The sequence below is a fragment of the Nylanderia fulva genome, unplaced genomic scaffold, assembly GCF_048542155.1.
Source record: "Nylanderia fulva isolate GAGA-0341 unplaced genomic scaffold, ASM4854215v1 Scaffold287, whole genome shotgun sequence".
In the NCBI taxonomy this organism is placed as follows: domain Eukaryota; kingdom Metazoa; phylum Arthropoda; class Insecta; order Hymenoptera; family Formicidae; genus Nylanderia; species Nylanderia fulva.
In genome coordinates, this window is record NW_028190355.1 from 114122 (window position 1) to 137518 (window position 23397).

A 23397-nucleotide genomic window follows, 5' to 3' on the forward strand; every position below is an offset into this window, starting at 1 on the left:
GCTACTGCCGTTGGAGACATTGAAAAGACGAGAGAGGGATGCACTGAGAAAAAGACTTGCACGTAGTAAGGAAACTGAGGAACAGCGTTCGAAACGAATCGAAAAAGATGCTTTTTCTCACAAAGAAAAATATTTTATGAATCCTGCAACAAAACGTCAGATAATGCGTGATCAGTACCATAAGGATCCTGAAACAAAACGTCAGATAATGCGTGATCAGTACCATAAGGATCCTGAAACAAAACGTCAGATAATGCATGATCAGTACCATAAGGATCCTGAAACAAAACGTCAGATGGTGCGTGATCAGTACCATAAGGATCCTGAAACAAAACGTCAGATGGTGCGTGATCAGTACCATAAGGATCCTGAAACAAAACGTCAGATGATGCGTGATCAGTACCATAAGGATTCTGAAACAAAACGTCAGATGGTGCGTGATCAGTACCATAAGGATCCTGAAACAAAACTTCAGATGGTGCGTGATCAGTACCAAAAGGATCCTGAAACAAAGCGTCAAAAAATGCGTGATATAACGTTCGCAACGCACGTACCCAGACGAAAACACAATGCGATGCCTCTCACTCGCACCCGCATGCTCTCCGGTCCGATGAGCTGGTCGCCGCTCATAATTTTTGGATTCGACGGATTCAACTCAATCTATTTGCTGACGACATAGCTCGCCTAAAACAACTACGTTGCGTCTCAAAAACTAGTCCATTAGCTTCGCTTTCTCCTTACATAGACAGAGACAGCTTGTTACGCGTTCGAGGCCGATTAAAGCACGCAAGCCTGTCAGATGACGCTAAACATCCGCTAATTTTAAAATCACATCCATTGGTCCACCTCCTTATCAAACAGATTCATGTTGCGGCCCTACATGCCGGTCCGCAACTCACACTCACGCTCCTGCGACAACAGTATTGGCTAATTCGCGCTTGCGCCACTGTGCGTACCGTCCTCTACCAATGTATTGTGTGCACACGGGAGAATGCACGCGTGCCCGAACAGCTTATGGGCGACCTGCCGGATTTCCGCGTGAACCCGACTTCACGCGCCTTTAATCATACCGGCGTCGATTACGCGGGTCCGTTACTAGTGTACACCTTAACGTACGACTAAAGGTCATGGTCATAAAGCCCAAAAAGCTTACCTCGCAATTTTTGTATGCATGACCACGAAAGCACTGCACCTAGACGCAGTATCGGATTATACTACCGCGTCGTTTCTTGCCGCGTATCATCGTTTTACCGCACGTCGTGGCATTCCGCATGCAATGTACTCCGATCACGGTACCACGTTTCAAGGTGCCGATTAAGAGCTTACGGCCTCCTTCCATGCAGCCACGCGTGATCCAGCATTTCAAAATTACATAGCTCAAGAAAATACTGCATGGCATTTTATACCTCCCGCTGCGCCGCAATTCGGAGGCCTATGGGAGGCTGCCGTACGCTCTGTGAAACATCACATTAAACGCGCTATTGGAACGCACACCTTAACGTTCGAAGAGATAACCACATTACTATGCCGTATCGAACTTTTCTTAAATTCTCGTCCCATCGCTTCCGTGTCCGACGCTTTAGACGATTATACCGCTCTGACTCCGGGTCATTTTTTGATCGGCGCATCCTTAAGCTCGATCCCGGAGCCGAGCTTACTCGAACTCGCCGAAAATCGTTTATCTCGCTGGCAACTAGTGCAGCAATTAAGCGAACGCGTCTGGAAGGCATGGAAAGATACGTATTTGAATACCTTACAACAACGCCCTAAATGGCGTTCTGTACAAACTCTAGCCACACCCGGTAGATTAGTCTTACTTCGCGATCCACTTGCCCCTCCAAGTCGATGGAAGCTTGGGCGTATAGTTAAATGCCATCCAGGCAGCGATCGGCTCGTTCGAGTCGTTACTGTTAAAACGGCTGAATCCGAGTTCAAGCGCCCCATTACAAAACTTTGTTTTCTTCCGGTCGACATCAACAATGATAGCGAACATCATTCCGCCATGGTGGGCGGCATTGGATTGTAACTGTCCGATTGAATATTGTAAATTTACGTTAAATTTCATTGACCGCAAATATTGTATTCATATCGAATGTCAATCACATTCGAGGCGGACGGTATGTTGACGCATATCATAAATTTGTATAATCAATAGACTCTTATATTAATCGCTTGTATATCAACGGAAAGGTTTGATCGTTCGAACCGACACACGACAACATTATCGACCTTGTTCACCATCCCATGTGATAAGAGTCACGCTGTCACGTGTACATTTTATTTATTCCTATTCTTTCGTCGCTCCGATTCGCCGAAACAAACATCCGATCCCGAGAAAGAGGGGATTCCGTGACGAAAACTCGGAACGCTCCCGAAAACCGAGAATCAGATCTCTGCGAACCGTGCTATCGATCAGCTGCAAATACAAGTAAACATATGTTCGTTGCTGTAATCACTTTCCTCTCGGAGCGAGCCTTTACGAGGCTGTACAAGCCACCAGTCGATCAACAATAATTTGAATTAGAGCGACGCCGTCGCGCCTACTGATATCGATAACAGAAACTATAGATAATTACCAGTTCATATCTACAAAATATTTACGATTTTAACCGAATTGAATAAGAAATATAAAAATATTTGATTAAAATACAGTAATTAATTATGAATGTAATAAGTTCATACTTCCACAAAATATTGGCAAATCTTCTGGGCTTTATGACCACGACCTTTAGTCGTACGCACTAGTAACGGACCCGCGTAATCGACGCCGGTATGATTAAAGGCGCGTGAAGTCGGGTTCACGCGGAAATCCGGCAGGTCGCCCATAAGCTGTTCGGGCACGCGTGCATTCTCCCGTGTGCACACAATACATTGGTAGAGGACGGTACGCACAGTGGCGCGAGCGCGAATTAGCCAATACTGTTGTCGCAGGAGCGTGAGTGTGAGTTGCGGACCGGCGTGTAGGGCCGCAACATGAATCTGTTTAATAAGGAGGTGGACCAATGGATGTGATTTTAAAATTAGCGGATGTTTAGCGTCATCTGAAAGGCTTGCGTGCTTTAATCGGCCTCGAACGCGTAACAAGCTGTCTCTGTCTATGTAAGGAGAAAGCGAAGCAAATGGACTAGTTTTTGAGACGCAACGTAGTTGTTTTAGGCGAGCTATGTCGTCAGCAAATAGATTGAGTTGAATCCGTCGAATCCAAAAATTATGAGCGGCGACCAGCTCATCGGACCGGAGAGCATGCGGGTGCGAGTGAGAGGCATCGCATTGTGTTTTCGTCTGGGTACGAGCGTTGCGAACGAAACGAAGGATATACGCGGTGACGCGCAGTAATTTCGGCCACGAGAAAAATCGAGATTCAAGCTCCCAATGGTTTACCGAGCATGTCGCGCAAGCTTTTGAATCGCGTAATTCACTATGCGTTGCCGGGATGTCGGATATGACTGGCCATTGATTGAACGAATGTGATAACCATGGTGGGCCGTGCCACCAAAGTTGGTGATTAATAAGAGAGGCAGGGTCGGTACCGCGAGATGCGCAATCTGCGGGGTTGCCGTGCGTGGGCACGTGATTCCATTTTCCATTGGGAAGAAGCTGTTGCATTTTTGAGACTCTATTCGCGACAAACGTCTTCCACCGCGAGGGACTTTGACGTATCCAAGCGAGGACGACCATGGAAACGCTCCAACACCAATAATCGATATCGGGAAGGTGAAGAGCAGAACGAGCGAAATCTATGAGTTGTGCTAGTAGGAGCGCAGCGCAAAGCTCCAAACGCGGGACGCTAATGGTTTTGAGCGGCGCGACTTTAGACTTAGCGAGGATCAGAGTATTGGTAATGCAACCGTCGCCCGAAATGACACGGAGGTAAAGCGCTGCCGCATACGCTCGCGTGGAGGCGTCTGCGAATCCGTGTAATTCAATTCTGTTGTTCGGATGATACTGCGTCCAGTGCGGAATAGTTAACTGCTCAAGGAGAGGCAACGTCAATTGAAATGTTTCCCATTCGCGCAACATCTCGGCGGGAAGCTCGTCATCCCAATCAGACTTCGTCAACCAGAGATGCTGCAGGAAAATTTTCGCGGTTACGATAACGGGAGCTACCCACCCGAGTGGGTCGAAGAGTTGCGCGATGACTGATAATATTCCGCGCTTAGTTTTCGCGACTGTTATTAAATTCGAAACTTGAAAGGTGAAGATATCGTGTTCCGGTTTCCAGGTAACTCCGAGAATTTTAATGGAATCGTGATCGTGCAAATCTTTGTTGGTTGCGAGTCCATGGTCGGAAGGATCGAGATCTTCAAGGAGCGTAGGGCAATTGCTCGCCCACTTACGCAAACGAAAACAGCCTCGAGATAGCAACGAAATTAACTGATCTCGTGTTTGTTTGGCAGTTTCAAGGTCGTCGGCGCCGAAAGTACAGTCGTCGACGTACGTTTGCTGTAATAGAACCGGTACCGCGAGCGGAAACTGTGAGCCTTCGTCCTCGGCTAATTGCCGTAAGACTCGCAAGGCCAAGAATGGGGCAGCGGCGGTGCCGTAAGTGACGGTAAGAAGTCGGTATTCGTCGACCTGAGCCGTCGGAGACGATCGCCATAAGAGGCATTGATACTTCGTATCGAGAGGGTGTACTAAAATCTGCCTATACATTTTGGCGATGTCCGCTGATAGTGCAAATCAAGGTTGTCGCCATTGGAGGACGACCGCTACTAGATCGGTTTGCAATTTTGCTCCTACATGAAGAGCGCTATTTAATGATTTGCCGGTGGCGGTGTTGCACGACGCGTTAAACACAACACGAAGTCGGGTTGTATTGCTATGTTCACGGATCACGGCACGGTGTGGAATGTAGTACGCGGGAGCTTGGGCGGGAAATTCGGTAGGATTTATCTTAGTCATATGACCTAGGTTTGCGTACTCGGTCAGGAATGCGGTGTATTCCGTTGCTAACGATGGGTCGGTTCGAAAACGACGTTCGAGCCGTTCGAGACTCTTCAACGCGGCGAATCGAGAGTCTCCAAGGTCGCGAGGCGGGCCATTTCTAAAGGGAAAACGCCCGACGTAGCGTCCTTCCATGGTGCGGTAGTGAGTCGTCACAAAATGCTCCTCACATTGGGTGTCTTCCGGACTCGGATGAACGCGGGCTGGGATATCTTCGAGTTCCCAGAACTGTTTTAAGGTATGCTCAAGATTAGGTGAAATGTTAGTATGATATGCGGGTACGGAATTGCGGGGGCAGGTTTCGACGGTAGGACCCGAGAGAATCCAGCCGAACGCGGTATTCTGCGCGAACGGTTCGTGTGGTGTTCCCTTGTGTGAACCGTCGCGATAAATATTTCCATACATATCGGCTCCAATTATTATATCGATTGGCGTAGGACTCAGGAAATCAGGATCGGCTAATTCGAGGGCGTCGAGGTGCGTCCACTTAGTGTGAGACGCAACGGGAGGTGGCACGTATTCCGCGAGCGAACACAATATTAAAGCCGTCGTCGAATACGCGGGATTGTTACTTTTTACGGGACTAATTTTAATATTTGTTGCGTAGCGTGCGGAAGTTTTTGTTTGACCAACGCCAGTAACGCTTAAATTTTGCTTTACTCGAGGAAGACGGAGTAATTGCGCAAGATTCTCCGTAATGAGTGTCACAGCCGATCCTGGATCGATAAGCGCGCGAGCGGGAATGAAGCGACCGTGCGCGGAATGTACGCGGACGCGCGCTGTAGCGAGCAGAACGGCGGGAATAGCTGGCATTGAACGTGTTAGGGTAAGAGCGACAACGTTTTTGTCTTGGTCTTTTTTCGTCTCTTCTTTTGAATGTGACGATTCAGCATACAGTAACTTTGCGTGGTTTCCAAGGTGAAGGAGAGTGTGATGCTTTTGCTTACATTCTCGACAACGATGCTTGTTGGTGCAATCCTTTAACGCATGGTTTGCCGCGAAACAATTATAACAACGGCGGTTCGATTTAATAAATTCGAAACGGCGCTCCGGCGTATAAGCGGCAAATTGTGTACATTGAAATAAACGATGATGGCCCTTACAGACCGGGCATTCGAACTTCACGGCCGTTGTATGTGATGCTACGGATTTGGCCGATTTAATTTTTGACGAGGTAGTCTCGGCTGACTCGATGTTTTTCGTCGGGGCGATAACTTCGAACGCGCGAATGCGAGACTCTAAAAATTTGTCGAGTTGAGAATAGGACGGTAAATTTTGCGATTCGCTCATTTTTAATTCCCACGCTTTTCTCGAAGCTTTGTCGAGTTTTTGCGAAACGAGGAACACGAGAACATCGTCCCACGTATCGACGGGACGTTTTAGATTTTTCAGCGCTTGTACGGTGGTATTGGTGGTGTCACGCAGAGTCTGCAACTCTTTCGCGGTTTCATGCGTTGCCGACGGTAACGAGAATAAAATTTAAAGATGGGAGTTGACGATTCGACGTTGATTTTCAAAGCGCGACGATAAGATTTGCCACGCGACTTCGAAATTCGCATCGGTGACTGCTAAGTGACTCAGCGAAGTGCTGGCCGTTCCGGTAACGATTGAACATAAGTAATGCAGGCGTTCTACATTTGTTAAAATCGGATCGTCAATTACCATTGCTTTAAATCTATCGCGGAACGTTTCCCACCGCTCGAAAGAGCCGTCAAATTTCGGTAATTCGATTCGCGGTAAACGCGAGACCGGGCGCGGACCATGATGATAATCGGTACTTGCGTTCGAAGCGTCCATGATGTTGATGTGCGGGGCGGCAATGGGAGGTATGGCAAATTCGGCCAGGTAGTCAAGGGCAGCATCCATCTGGACCTCGGCTTGTTGATACAGCTCCTCGGTGAAGTATCGATGCGTGGTCTTCGTAGCGGCTTCGGCGAGGACTAACAGCTTGGCGTTGTTGACGCGAATCTCCCGGAACTGTTCCTTGACGCGTTCCATCCGGTTTGCAGCCACGGTGGACGTCATCTTGGCGTGGCCGAGTTTTTTGAAATTAGATACGGCATTTGCAACCGATCTAACAAGGTCGAGCTGTTGCTCCAAAAGCTTTGCGGTGGTAGCCATTATTGGAATGGCGGCTGCTGCGTTAAACAACGTAGGTCGTGATCAAAGTCAGCCAAAATGTAATTGGATGATGTACTTCACGACTTGTCGTCTTCTCTCGTTAGCGATCCGGCTCGAAGGACCAAAAAATGTTGTCGATATCAGTAGGCGCGACGGCGTCGCTCTAATTCAAATTATTGTTGATCGACTGGTGGCTTGTACAGCCTCGTGAAGGCTCGCTCCGAGAGGAAAGTGATTACAGCAACGAACATATGTTTACTTGTATTTGCAGCTGATCGATAGCACGGTTCGCAGAGATCTGATTCTCGGTTTTCGGGAGCGTTCCGAGTTTTCGTCACGGAATCCTCTCTTTCTCGGGATCGGATGTTTGTTTCGGCGAATCGGAGCGACGAAAGAATAGGAGTAAATAAAATGTACACGTGACAGCGTGACTCTTATCACATGGGATGGTGAACAAGGTCGATAATGTTGTCGTGTGTCTTTTCGAACGATCAAACCTTTCCGTTGATATACGAGCGATTAATATAAGAGTCTATTGATTATACAAATTTATGACATGCGTCAACAGTTTCTGTATTCGAAAGTCCGGAGGAGATTAAAAAAAGAAACATTTTTCAATATTTCTATGTATGTAGATGTGGTTGACTATGCATTGCCATATCTGTAAGATTTATGATTAAAATATATACTTCACTGTAAATGTTTTCATAGGCTACGTTTTGATATTTACTGCCAGTATTATAAATCTGTAGTACATAATATAAAATATAGATTTTCAACTAGCAGAATGAATATCAAAAAGCAGCCTTAGCCTTAGCTGTTAATTTTAAATATACATGCTTTTATTTTAGATGGAAGCATACTTCTTGGAGATGCTGCATATCCATGCCTTCTCCAATTAATTACTCCATATCGGGATAATGGACATTTGACACAGGCCCAAAGAAATTTTAATCGTATACACAGTCAATGCAGAATTTCAGTTGAGCATGGATTTGGAATACTGAAACAACGTTTCAGACAGTTATATTTCCTCAAGTTGAGGAATATGCAATTTATCGTCAAATTCATCTTCGCTTGCTGCGTTCTTCACAATTTGGCTGACTTGGATGATTTGAAACACATGGAAGAACCTGAAGTCGACAACCATGCTGATATAAATGCGCAGGTATTGTTACATAATGTCCCAGCAGCAGATAGAAATGAAGATCCGGATGATGATCGACATGGTCGCGATCTCAGAGACGAATTATGTAGACAACTGTTTCAACGATGATTTGAATAAGAGTATCCAAATAAATTTGTTTAAATATTATGTTCTAATATTAATATTTAAATATTATGTTTATTATTTTTTTAAATATCAATATCGTGTCGTTGTCAACGTCGACATATCACATACTGCATTGTATCAATCTGTGTCGTTCAATTAAAAATATGTATGATATGTATTTAATGTACAAAACTATCAAAGTGCTTTCAAATATTTATGTTTTTTTAGTTATAAAAATTAGGAAACAATGTACAATTATAGTTTCAAGATTATAACGATTATAACCATAACGATTACACAAATATATTTCATTTATTAATAATTATGAATATTACGATTATATATCTTCTATTCAGCTCATTTTAATTAAAAATTATTAAAGTTTGATATTAAATTTTATAAAATAAATTCTTATGTAATATGTAAGACAACAAATAAAACAATTTTGTTAAAAATTTATCCATACATCAGTCTTTTATTGTCATATACGCCTATTTTTCATACAAATAGAGAAATATAACTGCATAATGCAAATATATATTTTATTATGATTTTTTATCGATAATTAACAAAAAAATGTAAATTGAACAAGAAATGACAGTTTTGATTTTCAATCACGTTTTGTACGCTTGACTGCAAGTAAATAATGCTGCTTTATTATGTAAAAAAAAACTCGATAAGTAAATGCAGCTTTTCCCAATTAAAAAAACTCAATAAATAAATGCAGCTTTTTTCAACTAAAAGAACTCAATAAGTAAATGTAGCTTTCCTCTCTTGCAGAGCTTGATACAGCTTTGTCACGCTGTTTATCAAAATAACAGAAAATAAATAAATAAAAAACTAAAATAAACTTTAATAAAATAAAAGTTATTTCAACTTGAAATAAAAATTTTAAATAAAATTAACAAAATTATATAAATTTTAAATACATATAACTTCATTTACGTGAAATGTTCATAAAGTTTGTAACTTTGGTTATAAAGTAAAAAATGAAGTGATTGAAAATGTGTACATTTATTAGCTTTTTTTTACCTTTGAATCCTGTAGAGTTACACATTTTTCCCAATGATGAAAGATCTAATTATTAGATCTAATTAAGATATAATTATTGTAAAAACCAACACACTTGTCTTTTAACAAAATTAAAATTAAACTTAATAAACTGTTCATAAATTTTATAAATTTGTAATAATATCTTATTAACATTTTTTAAAAGACAATGTGTCTATTTTTATAATTACTATATCTGACAGATCTTGTCAGGAAAAATGTGTAATTTCGCAGAATTTATATGTAGAAAAGATTAATAAATGTGTTTTACTACATTTTCTCCTTTAAGTAGGCAAAGGAACAAACTTTATGAATGTCTTATGTATACATATAATTTAGTAAACCTTCAGTCTTATTATATCTTTATAATCTTCTTCGTCTGATAATTCTTGTGTTGAGTATTTTTTACTTTCTATTCTCTCTAGTATCTTAAGTTGCCTTTGTAAGATACTATTTCGTTCTTTTTGCAATTGTAATTGTTCTATTTGTAATTCATTACATTTTTTAAGCTCCGTCAGGTATTTTGTACGTGTTTCTTGTTTGGCATCACTTTCTCTTTGTAGCACAGCACAGATGGATTCCTTAAGTGATTGTAGAGTATGCGCCAATTTGCCATCTCGTACTTTTGCTTTTGTATTTATTAAAGATGAGCAACTGCTATCCGTCATGGACGATTTGCTGCTACCTATTACTGATTGAGATTGACTGTTAACTGCAGATGGTGTCGAAGGTGGCGAGTCTAGTGCAATAGAAGATTGTTCTTCATTTACATTCCTATAATAGAAAACATTTTAAATTATATCTAAAAATATATCTAGAAATGAATTAAAAAACATTTTAAGGAGATGATTACTCACTGAGACAAATGTTGACTGACCACTTTTTGCAAAATGTCTTCTTGAGAAACCATTCCATTGCGGCCAGCTACAAAAGATGGCACTCCACTGTGACTTTTTCCAAATAAGTTTATCATTTCACTGTAAAGATACATATGTATTCTATTACTTACTTATTAAATACTAAATATAATACTAACTACTTAATAAAAACAGAATATTGTAAGAATGACAAAATAAAAATATGAAACAAATCGACTGAACTATTAATTATAATGTTTAATTCAAAAATATCATATATATAATTATATACAGAAAACACAAGATAGAACTTACTCTTTAAATGGAAGAGGTTTAGTGCTTTTTCCAGAACTATTTTTTCCCATGGTCTGTTTGATATGTTTATCCCATTTCTTCTTCAACAATTTAAATTTATTTTTCATGTGATTTTTAGTAGCATTCACATAACCTCTTTCTTGGAAGGATTCTGCTATCGCTTGAAACATAGCCTCTTTACTTTGATATTTTCTTTTCTGGAATTTTTTTTCATGCTGTTCATACTCTGTGAAAAACAACATTATGGTTTTATAGTCATAAATAAAATAGCCATCATTATTGACACCAGAAGTATTCTCTTTTTCATTATCTGAGTCTATAATTGAAGAGTCCAATGAAGACACAATTGTAGGCGTGTGCTGCATAAAGCTTGTTACAGGAATCGTAACAGAAGAACTCTCATGGACTTTAATCTGAGGCTGAATTTCAGAAGGACCTGCTTTATTTAGTAAAGCATTCACAATTGAAGAGTCTAGTGAAGACAAAGTTGTAGGTGTGTACTGCATAGAGCTTGTTACAGGAACTGTAACAGAAGGACTCTCGTGGATTATAGTCTGAGGTTGAATTGTAGAAAAACTTATTTTATTCAGTACAGAATCCAAAGGCGCAGTTGTGGTTAGGAACTGTGTCGAGTTTGTTGTAGCAGTTACAACAGAAGTACACGCAAAAGTCTGGGGAGGCTTAATTAATTTTAATGATACCAGTTTAGGTTTCACAGCTGAAAAATAAAACTATTAATATAGTACAATATTTATGCAATTTAAATTATCTTAGAATAAAATCATTTAATCTATCTCTTAGAATTTATTTTATTAGTTAATTAAGTAAAAATATAAAAAGTATTATGAGTATTTAAGTAATCAGCATCATATATAAAATTCTTACCTGAATACTTAAAAGAAGTTTCCATTGTGAAATATCAAGACAGTAACGGCGTAGCCGAATAATAAAAGCGAGGTTATTGGACTACCCGACTCTTGAGCAGTGGATACTGTTTACAGTACAAGCTTCACACGCATGCGCGATAAAATAGCCCCAAATGCACCACCTTCGAAGGTGAGGCAAATAGAGCGTGCTCCTAATTGCTCCTTAGAGTATGCTCTAACGTGACGCGAACATCTAGTCGCCATCTTGTTTCCGGTGACACGAACGTATTGGAGCGCATTGGAGTGAGAAGGAGCATGTTAGGGCATGCGACGCGAACACACATTCGAAGTCATGCCGGCGGGGGTTATGCCCCTGGTAGGTTCAACCTTGCCGGATGAGTTTGGAAGGAGAGGACAGACTAAGAATGCACCAAACGTCTTAAGCCAAGGTGTAAGGCAACGTGCCGATGGCTGTTTGGCCACGAAGACGTGAAACAGCGCGGTCGCAAACGTTCCCTCTGGGGTACCTGCCGACCCCCCAGAGTAGCTAGGCTTGGTGATATCATGGAGGCTCTGAATCACTTGATACTTGTTCCTACCATACTCGTGGGATGAAAAATGGAGAAAAATGAAAAAACTAAAAATACACTCAAACCAAAGTTAACGATGAAACACAAACCCGGAGATAAAGAACAGGACCCGTTCAAGAGAAGGGAGTCTATTCCCAGATCACCACCACCATCGGCGAAAATAATAACTGGAGGAATAAATAGGCCTCGCTTTAGCGCTTTGCTTGAACAAGGTGAGGAGGCATACGACTCTCCGGCTGAAAAAAAAACGACAAAACGCCCCAGTTCAAAAAATACCAGAGAAACTGATGATAATGATGTATTTATTTTTCCTGAACCTGTTCAAAAAAGCAATGCGAATAGTGTGGAAAGAGAGAAACTGGAACAAAAAGGCTCACCGAAAGTTGAAAAGGACGACAAGGAAGTTACGCTAAAAGAAGTGAGATCTGAAAGAGTAGCTCTAGAAGAGTTTCTCTTTAAAGAAAACTGTTCGCGAACGCGCTGCGTGAACAAAGGATCGCGCTGCACAAAGGCTGAGTCACTTTTTTGTAAAACAAAGACTTTAATAATATCACACACGTATTGACAAAATACTATAACAACTTATTACAAAACCTTAATTATCTTTACAGTGAAATCGGAATCAAAAATCAAAGTGCGGAATAGCGGCGGTCGTCAACGAATTTTGCGGTTTATCTGATAAGCGGTTTGCGATATGTTTTCACGACGGAAAAGCGATAAAGCTGGCAAGCGGGGTGAGAGCTCCTCATTTATAATTTCCGGAGCGGAGCCCACCTTCGTGTGACGCGCCAATAATTTTGCGTCTTTTTAAAGTTGCGCGAGGTGACCTGAGCGTATTACGCGTAATTGGCCGCTGTCAAATTTGACAGAACAACGGCTGTTAGAAAGCATGCGCGAGCTGGCAATCACGATGATTATTGGCGAAACGAGGCGCCCGTGAGAAGCCGCGCATGCTCAAGAAAATATAATTATTCGGCGGAACGGTTGCGACACCGTTAATTGTTTATATTTCGAGCGTGTTTTTATACGACAGGATAATTTGTGTCGCGATATGTTTTCCAGAAAAAAACATATAAAAAACGATATGCCTGTTGACTTGCGATCGGAAGCGAATATTCTAAAATATTCCATTTAAAAATATAATATTTTATTACACAAGTAGTTTTCTATTATGCGTTTCAAACATTCCCGCCCGCCTTGTCGCACAGTGACAACATATTGTGGTATTTCGGTCGCGGAATCGCAAGTCGATAGTGATCGATGGTGGGGCAGGCGCGCCGGCGCGGCGAGGTTCACGTGATGATCGCGTGTAAAGTGAATCGATCAGCTGAGCCGCGGAAACACGTGGTGATCACGTGTTGCGAATCGATCAGCTGAAACGGCGAAAGTATGTGGCAGATGTGAACGGCGAGTGACCGATGCAGTGAGCGGTGAAAACGAGACAAGTGTTATAGTGAGGTGGTGAGTGAAATGAGTGAAGCGTGACAGTTGATATGGTGCATGACGTGATGATCGTGTAGTGAGTGATGCTATGCGTCAACGTGCGGTGTAGGAACGTCGTTCACGCCCGGAAGAAACACGAGCTTGACAAGTGGGCGCACGAGCTCGGACGTGGCCGTTCGGATCGTCACTACGCGTGTAACTCCATCGTCCCCGGGATGCAAACGCGATATGCGAGCGAGGGGCCATCGGTTCGGGGGGGTGATCTCGGAGCGAACGAGGCAGAGATCGCCGACGTGGGGTGCAGGTGCATCCTTGAGCCACTTGGTGCGTGGGGCGAGTCCGTGCATGTATTCGGATGACCATCGCTGCCAGAAGTGATCCCTCATCCGCTGCAGATGACGCCAACGTGACAAGGTGGACACCGTCTGCTCTGTCAATGACGGTTCTGACAAGGCGAGGAGCGGTGTCCCGATGAGGAAGTGACCGGGGGTCAGCGCCGAAACGTCCTCTGGATCATCTGAGAGTGCCTGCAACGGACGTGAGTTAAGACAGGCTTCAATTTGTGCAAGGAGTGTGCTCAACTCCTCGAACGTGAGGGTGGTCGCGCCGATCACCCGACGGAGGTGGAACTTGGTCGACTTTACGGCGGCCTCCCATAAACCACCAAAATGCGGGGCCGCTGGCGGGTTGAAGTGCCAGCGGATTCCTTGAGCGGTGGCGGCAAGGATGACACTTTGACCTTCGGCTGTCGCTGCGTTGAAGAGACCTCGCAGCGTCCGATCTGCTCCGATGAAAGTCGTGCCACAGTCGCTGTAGATCTCAGCACACAGGCCCCTGCGGGAGACGAAGCGGCGCAGAGCGGCGATGAAGGCCTCCGAGGTGTAGTCTGAGACGACTTCTAAGTGAACGGCCTTTGACCAGAAGCAGACGAAGACTGCGATGTACCCCTTGTGCGCACGGTGTCCACGCCCCTTGCTGGTCCGGAGGAGGATTGGTCCCGCGTAGTCCAAGCCGGTGCTGAGGAACGGTCGAGTTGGCGTTACTCGCTCCCGAGGAAGGTTACCCATCGGAGGCTGTGGTGTGGCGGCGCGCCATCGAGTGCAGGTTATGCATCGGTGTAGCTGCTGTTTGACGGTAGTCCTTCCTCGAGGCACCCAGAAGCGCAGGCGGAGCAGGCCGAGAGTCAGTTGCACACCTCCGTGCAGCGTCCGTCGGTGGCAGGAATCGATCACCAGCCGAGTCAACCATGATGCCGCCGGGATGATCATTGGATGTTTCTCGTCGAGTGGTAGCTGAGCATGTTTGAGACGTCCTCCGACGCGCAGCACGCCTTGATCATCGAGGACCGGACTCAACATCGCTAGGTGGCTTCGTGGTGGGCTAGTGCGTCCAGCAGAAGCCGCAGCTACGTCCGTAGGAAAGTGGAGCGCCTGCACCACTCGCAGCCATCGAAATAAGGCGACGTCCAGCTCGTCCGGATGCAATAGACGGCCAGGTATGGCGTCACGTCTCGCCTTATTGAGCCATCGCCGACACCATGCCGTAACCCGCAGCAGCCTGTGCAGCGTTGGAAATCGGAGGAGGAGGTCAGGTTCTGCCGAGACCGGTGCCTTGATTACCAGACCGGTGGCTCGCTGCTCCGGGAGGTCATCCTCTGGGACGTCGATGTTTGAACCCGGCCATGCAGTCTCGTCTCCTGAGAGCCAGGTAGGTCCTGTCCACCACAACTCATGATTGATTAATTCAGCAGGAGTAACACCGCGCGATGCGCAATCTGCAGGATTCTCTCGTCCAGCGACGTGTCTCCATTGAGCGTCTGGAAGCAGGGTCTGGATCTGAGATACTCGGTTGGCGACGAAGGTTTTCCAACGAGTGCTGTGTCCGCGGATCCAATGAAGTGTGACCCTTGAATCTGACCACAGATGCACCGGCGTCGTTGTCAAACCGAGAGTAGCGCGCACGTGGAGCATGAGCGTGGTAAGTAGAGCTGCTGCACAGAGTTCCAAGCGAGGTAACGACACCTGCTTGACAGGCGCGACCTTCGATTTCGCCATCAATAGGTTGATTGACGTTTTTTCTGTTGCAGCGTTGCGGATGTACACCACGGCGGCGTATCCTCGCTCTGAAGCGTCGGCAAACCCATGGAGCTGCAGTTGCGAATGGTCGTCCCCGGTGTTGAGCCAGCGAGTTACACGAATGTTATCCAATAGAGGAAGCTGATCCAACAACTGCCTCCAGCGGTGTGCGTCCTGATCAGGCAGCGGAGAGTCCCAATCCAGCCGTTGAAGCCACGTCGTCTGGATCAGGATTTTGGCTCTGATGACGACAGGCGCGAGCCAACCCATCGGATCAAAGAGCCGAGCCGTTTCGGCTAGAACTCGTCGCTTTGTGAGATCAGTGACTGGACGTGGACGAATTGAGAAGGAGAACCAATCGCCTTGAGGATGCCATCGGAGGCCCAGGGTAGCGTGACTCTCTTCTTCCCATGAGTGCGGCCCACGTTGCAGCTGATGTTCTGGTGGAATTCCTGTGAGCACCTGAGGATCGTTGGCGGCCCACTTTCTCAAAGGAAATCCGCCCGCCGTGCAAAGACTCCGTAGTTCCTGCTGAAGGTCGATAGCATCTTCCAAGCTATCGGCGCCGGTGACCACGTCGTCGACGTAGCAGTCGTGTCGCAGTGCCTTGACTCCGCGTGGATATCGTGCCTCTTCGTCTGCTGCGAGTTGATGAAGAGTCCTGATGGCGAGGAAGGGTGCACACGCTAGCCCATAGGTCACGGTCCTCAGCTCGTACTCGTGGACGTCGTCAGCGCTGTTGTGGCGCCACAGGATAGTTTGCAGGCGACAGTCCTCCGGATGCACGAGGATTTGTCGGTACATTTTCTCGATGTCCGTGACGAGCACGAACCGATGCCAACGCCAACGAAGTAGGACGTCAGCGAGTGCTGGCAAGAGATTGGCTCCAGTGAGGAGGTGTGCGTTCAGCGACTCTCCGGACCGTGTGCGCTGGGAGCCGTTGAACACGACCCTGAGCTTCGTGGTCGTGCTTGACTCCTTGAGGACCCCGTGATGCGGTAAGTAACACCTGGGGCTGCCAGTTGTTGTAATTGTGCTAACCTTCTCCATATGTTGTAGGTTCCCGTATTCCTCCATGAAGTCTAGATAGAGGTCACCGAAACGACGATCTCGTGCTCCTTTCCGCTCCATGGCATCCAGTAGGCGTTCAGCAGGTCGACGAGTCTCGCTGAGCGATGTCGGCGGCGGTGAAGTAAATGGCAGCCTCACCATGTATCGTCCACTGGACGTGCGTGTGACCGTGCGCACGTAGATGTCCTCGCATCTGGCTTCATCGGCGGTAAGCGGTGTCCCAGCCACTGGCTCGTGTTCCTGCTCCCAGAAGCGTCGAACCATGTCAGCGAGGTCGTGGTCTGCGGTGCACTGGAACGTGCTGCGATGTCCTTCGGTTGCTACTGCATCGTAGCCCCCGGACAGGATCCATCCTAAGCTCGTCTGTTGGGCGATCGGCATCCGTGATCCGCCCTTGCGAAGACCTTCCTCGAGGATCAATGCGTAAACTTCTGCTCCAAGAAGTAACTCCGCAGGATCGTCGTCCAGGAAGCGCGGGTCGGCCAGTCGAAGTCCTTGGATGTGAGGCCAGCTACGATCTTCGCGTTGAGAGGTGCCTTGCTGCAATGAGATGCGAGGCAGCACAAAAGCAACCACGCGGAGCTCGACATTGGTCACGTCAGATGTGATGTCTAGCGTGACCTTGCCACGCGCTGATCCAGAGCGAGTCCCTCCGATGCCAAAGATGGACAGATCTGTTGAAGCTCGAGGCAGCCGAAGACGCTGAGCCAGTGCCTCAGAGATGATGGACACCTCGGAGCACTGGTCTATCAAGACTCGAACCTCGTGTGGTGATCCGTAGCGATCAGCGATCTTGACGCGAGCGGTTGCGAGGAGGACGGCCTTGTGTGTTTCAGTTTGCCGTGCCGTGGCCAGTGTGGTGGCAAGTGAAGTGGCCTCAGCAGATGGTGTTGATGTGGCTGCCCCGTGCAGCATGGTGTGGTGTCGCGCGTTGCACGTGAGGCAGTTCCTTTTTGACTGACACCGTGCTAGGAAATGATTGCCTAGGCAGTTGAAGCACAGTCGGTTGGCCTCCACGAACGTTTTCCGCTCAACCGCGGTCTTGGCCTTGAAGCCCTTGCACGTCATCAGTGTATGGTTTTCACGGCACAGTACACACTGAGGTGAATCTGTGCCTTGGTGCTTCGTGACGTGCGCTTTGACGAATCGTGATGTCTCTCCAGATCCCTTTGTGACACTCCTCGGTCGTGCGGCGTTGAGTGTCAAGATCCGTCGACTAATGAAGTCGAGAAGTGCCTCGTTCCGTGGTGGTTCGGTGGGGTCTGAAGTGGTTGACTCCCATTCGAGACGAGTGCGTGCGTCGAACAATTCGACGACCATGTGGTTGAACAGATCCATCCCGTGCGAGTTGATAGGACGTCCGATGCTCTCCTGTGCGTTGACTGCGGCGGTGACAGCGTTGTGAATGCGGCTCAGCTCCTCGGCGGTATCTCCCTTCATCTTTGGCACGGCGGTAAACGTGGCAAAGTTGGAGCGGATCAACTCTCTTTTGTTATTGTAGTGCTTGTCCAAGATTGCCCAAGCGCGATCGTAGTTGTCACTCGTGACAGGTAGTGACTTTATCAACTTTTCAGCCGGACCTGTCAGACACGAGCGGAGGTGATGAAGGCGCTCAATGTTCGAGATTGAATTGCTGCTCACGACTGACAGGAAGAGATCGCGAAAGGATGGCCAGTCAGCGTAGGCGCCAGAGAACGGCGGCAACTTGATGCGCGGCAGCGAAGACTTTGATGCGACGTCGACGGATGGAGACACGTTCGGCTTCCGAAAATGTTCGGTATAACTATCTAAAGTACTGCGTTGTGCAACGTACAGATTTTCCGTATCGCCATGTAACTCCGACTTGTAGTAATCGCTCTCGCAAAATTTTTCTTTCAGAGCCGCTCGAATGAGATCATGCTGTGTCTCGAATTTCGTCCACAGCTGATCTAAGATTCTGGTGCGTGTGGATACGGCACTGGCGGTGATGTTGGTGGTGCCCAGCTTCTTCAAATATTCCACGGAACGTGAAATGCGGACCTGGATCTCACGTTGACAGTCGATCAACGTGTTCACATCCATGGTGAACTAAGAGCGCCCACGAACTACACGAAGTCACGTTCACAAACTTGCGGGTGCCGGCGAGAAGTCTCCGGCTCGAAGGACCAGAAATATGTTCGCGAACGCGCTGCGTGAACAAAGGATCGCGCTGCACAAAGGCTGAGTCACTTTTTTGTAAAACAAAGACTTTAATAATATCACACACGTATTGACAAAATACTATAACAACTTATTACAAAACCTTAATTATCTTTACAGTGAAATCGGAATCAAAAATCAAAGTGCGGAATAGCGGCGGTCGTCAACGAATTTTGCGGTTTATCTGATAAGCGGTTTGCGATATGTTTTCACGACGGAAAAGCGATAAAGCAAGCAAGCGGGGTGAGAGCTCATCATTTATAATTTCCGGAGCGGAGCCCACCTTCGTGTGACGCGCCAATAATTTTGCGTCTTTTTAAAGTTGCGCGAGGTGACCTGAGCGTATTACGCGTAATTGGCCGCTGTCAAATTTGACAGAACGACGGCTGTTAGAAAGCATGCGCGAGCTGGCAATCACGATGATTATTGGCGAAACGAGGCGCCCGTGAGAAGCCGCGCATGCTCAAGAAAATATAATTATTCGGCGGAACGGTTGCGACACCGTTAATTGTTTATATTTCGAGCGTGTTTTTATACGACAGGATAATTTGTGTCGCGATATGTTTTCCAGAAAAAAACATATAAAAAACGATATGCCTGTTGACTTGCGATCGGAAGCGAATATTCTAAAATATTCCATTTAAAAATATAATATTTTATTACACAAGTAGTTTTCTATTATGCGTTTCAAACAAAAACAATAAAATCAATAAGAATACAATTAAGTTCATATTGTCTAAGTGGGTGCTACTAGAAGGGAAATTACAAGAGAGTATCGTTGAGAGAGAAAAATTAAAGTGTACTTACCTGGCATCGAAAAATTCTATCAGTTCGATGTCCTATGTTCAAGTGGCGTTCACTCCATGGTCCGGAACAGCAGCATCTGAAACAGAAAAAAAAGAAATTATCCAACGTACTACACTAAAAAGCGGATTCAAGACTAATTCTTCGGTAATGATTGTTAAGCCTTTAAATGAAAAGGACAATTTAACGTGTGAGGATGTCAAAGAAAAACTTACAAAGAAAATGAATCCGTTAATTAAAGAAATAAGGATTAAAAGAATGAGAAAGGTGGGAGACAGAGGCATTCTAGTGGAAACGGAAGGTGGAAACAAATTAAAAAAGATCCAGCAGATAATAGAAGACAATGAATGCGGGCTGAAAACAGAGTTGCCTAAGAAAACTGGACCCAGTATGATAGTATATGACGTAGAAAAGTCGGTCACAAAGGAGCAGTTTATGGAACAATTTTGGTCTAAGAATGTTGGAAAACTTGGAATCGCCAAGCAGGAAAATGAAAGCAGGGTTAAATACAGATACAACACATTTGTTAAAACCAGAAATACTAATAACTGGGTAATAAAGGTGAAAAGGGAGAGAAGAAGAAAACTCTTGGAGCAAGAACGACTATATATTGACTGGAGATCATACAAGGTTAATGATTACTTAGCCTTGACTAGGTGCTTCCGTTGTCTAGGCTTAAGCCACAGTGTTAAACACTGCAAGGAAAAGACCCCCACTTGTGGACACTGTGGGAGGGGCTGGCCATATAAGCACCAATTGCTCAGAGAGAGAGAGAAATCTGCAGTCTGCGCTAATTGTACAATAGCTAAAAGGAAAGACACACATCATACTGTAAGTGACAAGAGATGCCCGGAGTATCTAAGAGTAACTGAAATCGTAAAGAATAAAATAGATTATACATAATGATAAAATTCTTTCAAATAAATGTTGGCCGTTCGCAGACGGCATCATACGAATTAAGATTAAAAGTAGAGGAACAAGGCATTGATGTGTGTCTGATACAAGAACCATACGTATTCCAAGGACAAGTCAAAGGCTGCGCTTCACTTGGTGCAAGAGTTGTTCAAAGTAATAAGGTGACAGATACAAAAGCTGCTATAGTTGTATATAATCAGGAAATAACTGTCACAAAAATCGAACAGTTTACGGACGAACATATAGCTTGCGCACATATAATACATAATGAAGTAAACTTATATTTGGTATCAGTTTATTGTCAATTTTCCATGGAGCTAAACTATTTTATTAATAAGTTGGAGACTATAATAGAAACGTTCAAAAGCCACGACATGATCATATCAATGGACTCCAATGCTCACTCCAAAACTTGGTACTGCAAAGAGAACGACGCGAAAGGCGAATTACTCGAGGATTTCCTAATAAATAAAAATGTATACATTTTGAATCAGCCTGGAAACGAACCAACGTTCTCTACTATAATAGGAGAGGCCAATATAGACTTGACTGTGGTGAATAGTGGAGTCCTGAAGGATATTAATGATTGGAAGGTCTTCCCGAAAATGACTTCCTCAGACCATAATTGTATATACTTTGAACATAACAACAATAAAAATTCAGAAACAAATCAGGTAATCACAGGACAACTCTATAACTTAAAGAAGGTCAATTGGGATCAGTTTGGCGATGTTATTAAATCAGAACTCAATGGGACCTTTTGTAAAGAAATCACAAATACAAGTCCGGAGAACGCCGTTAATCTATTTAATAGAAAGATTGATCTTATATGCAGTAGCAATCTAAGTAGGAGAAGACCTCTGTCTAGGAAAACACTACCGTGGTAGAGCGAACAACTGACCAACTTAAAGAAAAGATTGGCGGCATCTCGTAGAAGCTGTAAACGGTACAGGAAACTTAAATATGAAAAGGCGTATGAATACAGTTTTGATATATACTGCAGACTAAGAAGGGACTACAAGAGAGAGATTGGAAAGGCAAAAAAGGACTCGTGGAATGATTTCGTGAACCGGAACACTACGAAAAACCCTTGGGGACTGGCATACAAGCTAATGATGGGAAAGATTAAAAATAGTAATATCCTAAGTACGATTAAATTAGGTAGCGATCTTACAACTGATTGGACTTCATCGGCGAAGTGACTTTTGGAAACATTAATGCCGGATGGAAAGGAAAGTACAGAAGCAGAGGATTCACAAAACATAAAGAACAGGTATAGCGAATACTTAAACTACAATATGGAACAGGAAATAAGAATGGACGAAATAGATGAAGCAATTAAAAGAACAAAGAAGAAAAAAGTTCCTGGTCCGGATAAAATAACAGCGGAAATATTAAAAATAGTTTGGAAAGCAGCACCAAACGCACTTTACTCACTCTTCAACACATGCTTTGATAAAAACAGCTTTCCAAAGCAATGGAAACAGGCGGATATAAAACTGCTGCTCAAAAGCCCTGAAAAGGATCCGAGCGATCCTAAATCGTACAGGCCAATCTCACTGTTGTCAGTTGTTGGGAAAGTGTACGAAAGAATCATGGTACAACGTTACAAAGTAATTTACGAAAGTCTAGAAATGTGCTCCGACAATCAATATGGCTTCATAAAGGGACGATCAACGGAGGACGCAATATGCAGAGCGGTCAGCAGCGTGAAATCGGCCGAATCAAAGTACGTAATGGGCATATTTGTCGATATAAGTAGAGCATTCGACAATCTTTCTTGGATTGGGATTTTGGACAGGATTAGGAGTGTGCACTGCACAAGGAAGTTGTTTGAGGTGTTCATGGATTACTTCTCGAATCGAGAGGTACAATTGGCAAGCCGGGCAAAACCAGATTGCGATATGTAATTTGGAATATCGAAGAGGAAGTAATGGATAACGTCCAATTAAATTTATTTAAACGCATGCGAGCTTGCATAAGGATGGATGGTGGTCATTTTGAGCACCTATTATAAATTAATCCGCTTTTTTCAGAGCGACCAAAGTCAATCCGCTCTTTTCAGAGCGACCAAAGTCAATCCGCTCTGAAAAAAGCGACCAATACATTTATACATGGAACATCTTGTTCGCAAAACATAATCATTTTTCTCACGTCTCGTTTAAAAAGAAAGGGCAAAACGGGCGGATAATGTTAAGTCATTAAAAAAAATGTATTATAACGTAAAAAGTTATAATACGTTATAATATGCCTTTTTTAATAACATAATTATTATACGTTTTAATACATGTCTCGCGTCAATCACATGTTCGGCAACGCCGCGTGATTGTTATCGTCTAGACGTGTCGCGAAGCGTCGCGACGCGTTGCGTCATCCGTCGCCGCAGTCTGTTGTCGTGTCCTTGCCGTGTAAACAATTGTCGTCCGCATCGAGTAACGTGTGCCTTTTTACAAGTAATTTTTAATAATTAATCGGTACACTGAGAGAATTTTCTCTTAAAATTTACCCTAAAAGTTATGGTAATTGTGAGACAATACGGTATGAAAAGAATTTTATTAAAATTTCTCTGATTAATATTTATCACATTAAAAATAATATCTATCACAATAAAATATGAAATATGTGTGATTAATTTTACTAAACTGTATAGTAAAATTAATCAAACATATTTTATATTTTCTTGTGATACATATTATTATTTTTAACATAATAAATAGTAGAGAAATTCTAATAAAATTCTTTCCACATTGTTGAAGATTCGTTCTTCGGATCGAATCCTCGAGGACGATCGAATTTTCTAGAATGTTTTTTTGTTAAATTCCTTAGTGTTTACGCCAAGGAAACACGTGAAACCAACGTGTACACTCGCCGCTAATTGGCGTGTGTACATCGCCT

General features: G+C 44.4%; 4 protein-coding genes across 4 annotated transcripts; all 4 read right to left on the bottom strand.

The window, feature by feature from the left end:
• Positions 1-2676: 2676 nt before the first annotated feature.
• Positions 2677-4653, bottom strand: LOC146722692 (uncharacterized). Its single transcript, XM_085484004.1, has one exon. The coding sequence runs from the start codon at positions 4651-4653 to the stop codon at positions 2677-2679; it is 1977 nt and encodes a 658-aa protein (XP_085340130.1).
• Positions 4654-4680: 27 nt separating this feature from the next.
• On the bottom strand, positions 4681-5757 carry LOC146722693 (uncharacterized). The gene has a single exon (XM_085484005.1). The coding sequence runs from the start codon at positions 5755-5757 to the stop codon at positions 4681-4683; it is 1077 nt and encodes a 358-aa protein (XP_085340131.1).
• A 3866-nt stretch (positions 5758-9623) lies between these two features.
• LOC146722694 (uncharacterized) lies at positions 9624-11470 on the bottom strand. The gene is made up of 4 exons (XM_085484006.1): positions 11446-11470; positions 10561-10786; positions 10246-10365; positions 9624-10162 (listed from the first exon to the last, which is right to left on the bottom strand). Exons 1-4 carry the CDS (start codon positions 11468-11470, stop codon positions 9724-9726), a joined length of 810 nt encoding a protein of 269 aa, XP_085340132.1. The 3' UTR covers positions 9624-9723.
• A 2075-nt stretch (positions 11471-13545) lies between these two features.
• LOC114935736 (uncharacterized) lies at positions 13546-18666 on the bottom strand. Its single transcript, XM_085484007.1, has one exon. It carries the CDS (start codon positions 18664-18666, stop codon positions 13546-13548), a length of 5121 nt encoding a protein of 1706 aa, XP_085340133.1.
• Between the last annotated feature and the right edge of the window lie 4731 nt (positions 18667-23397).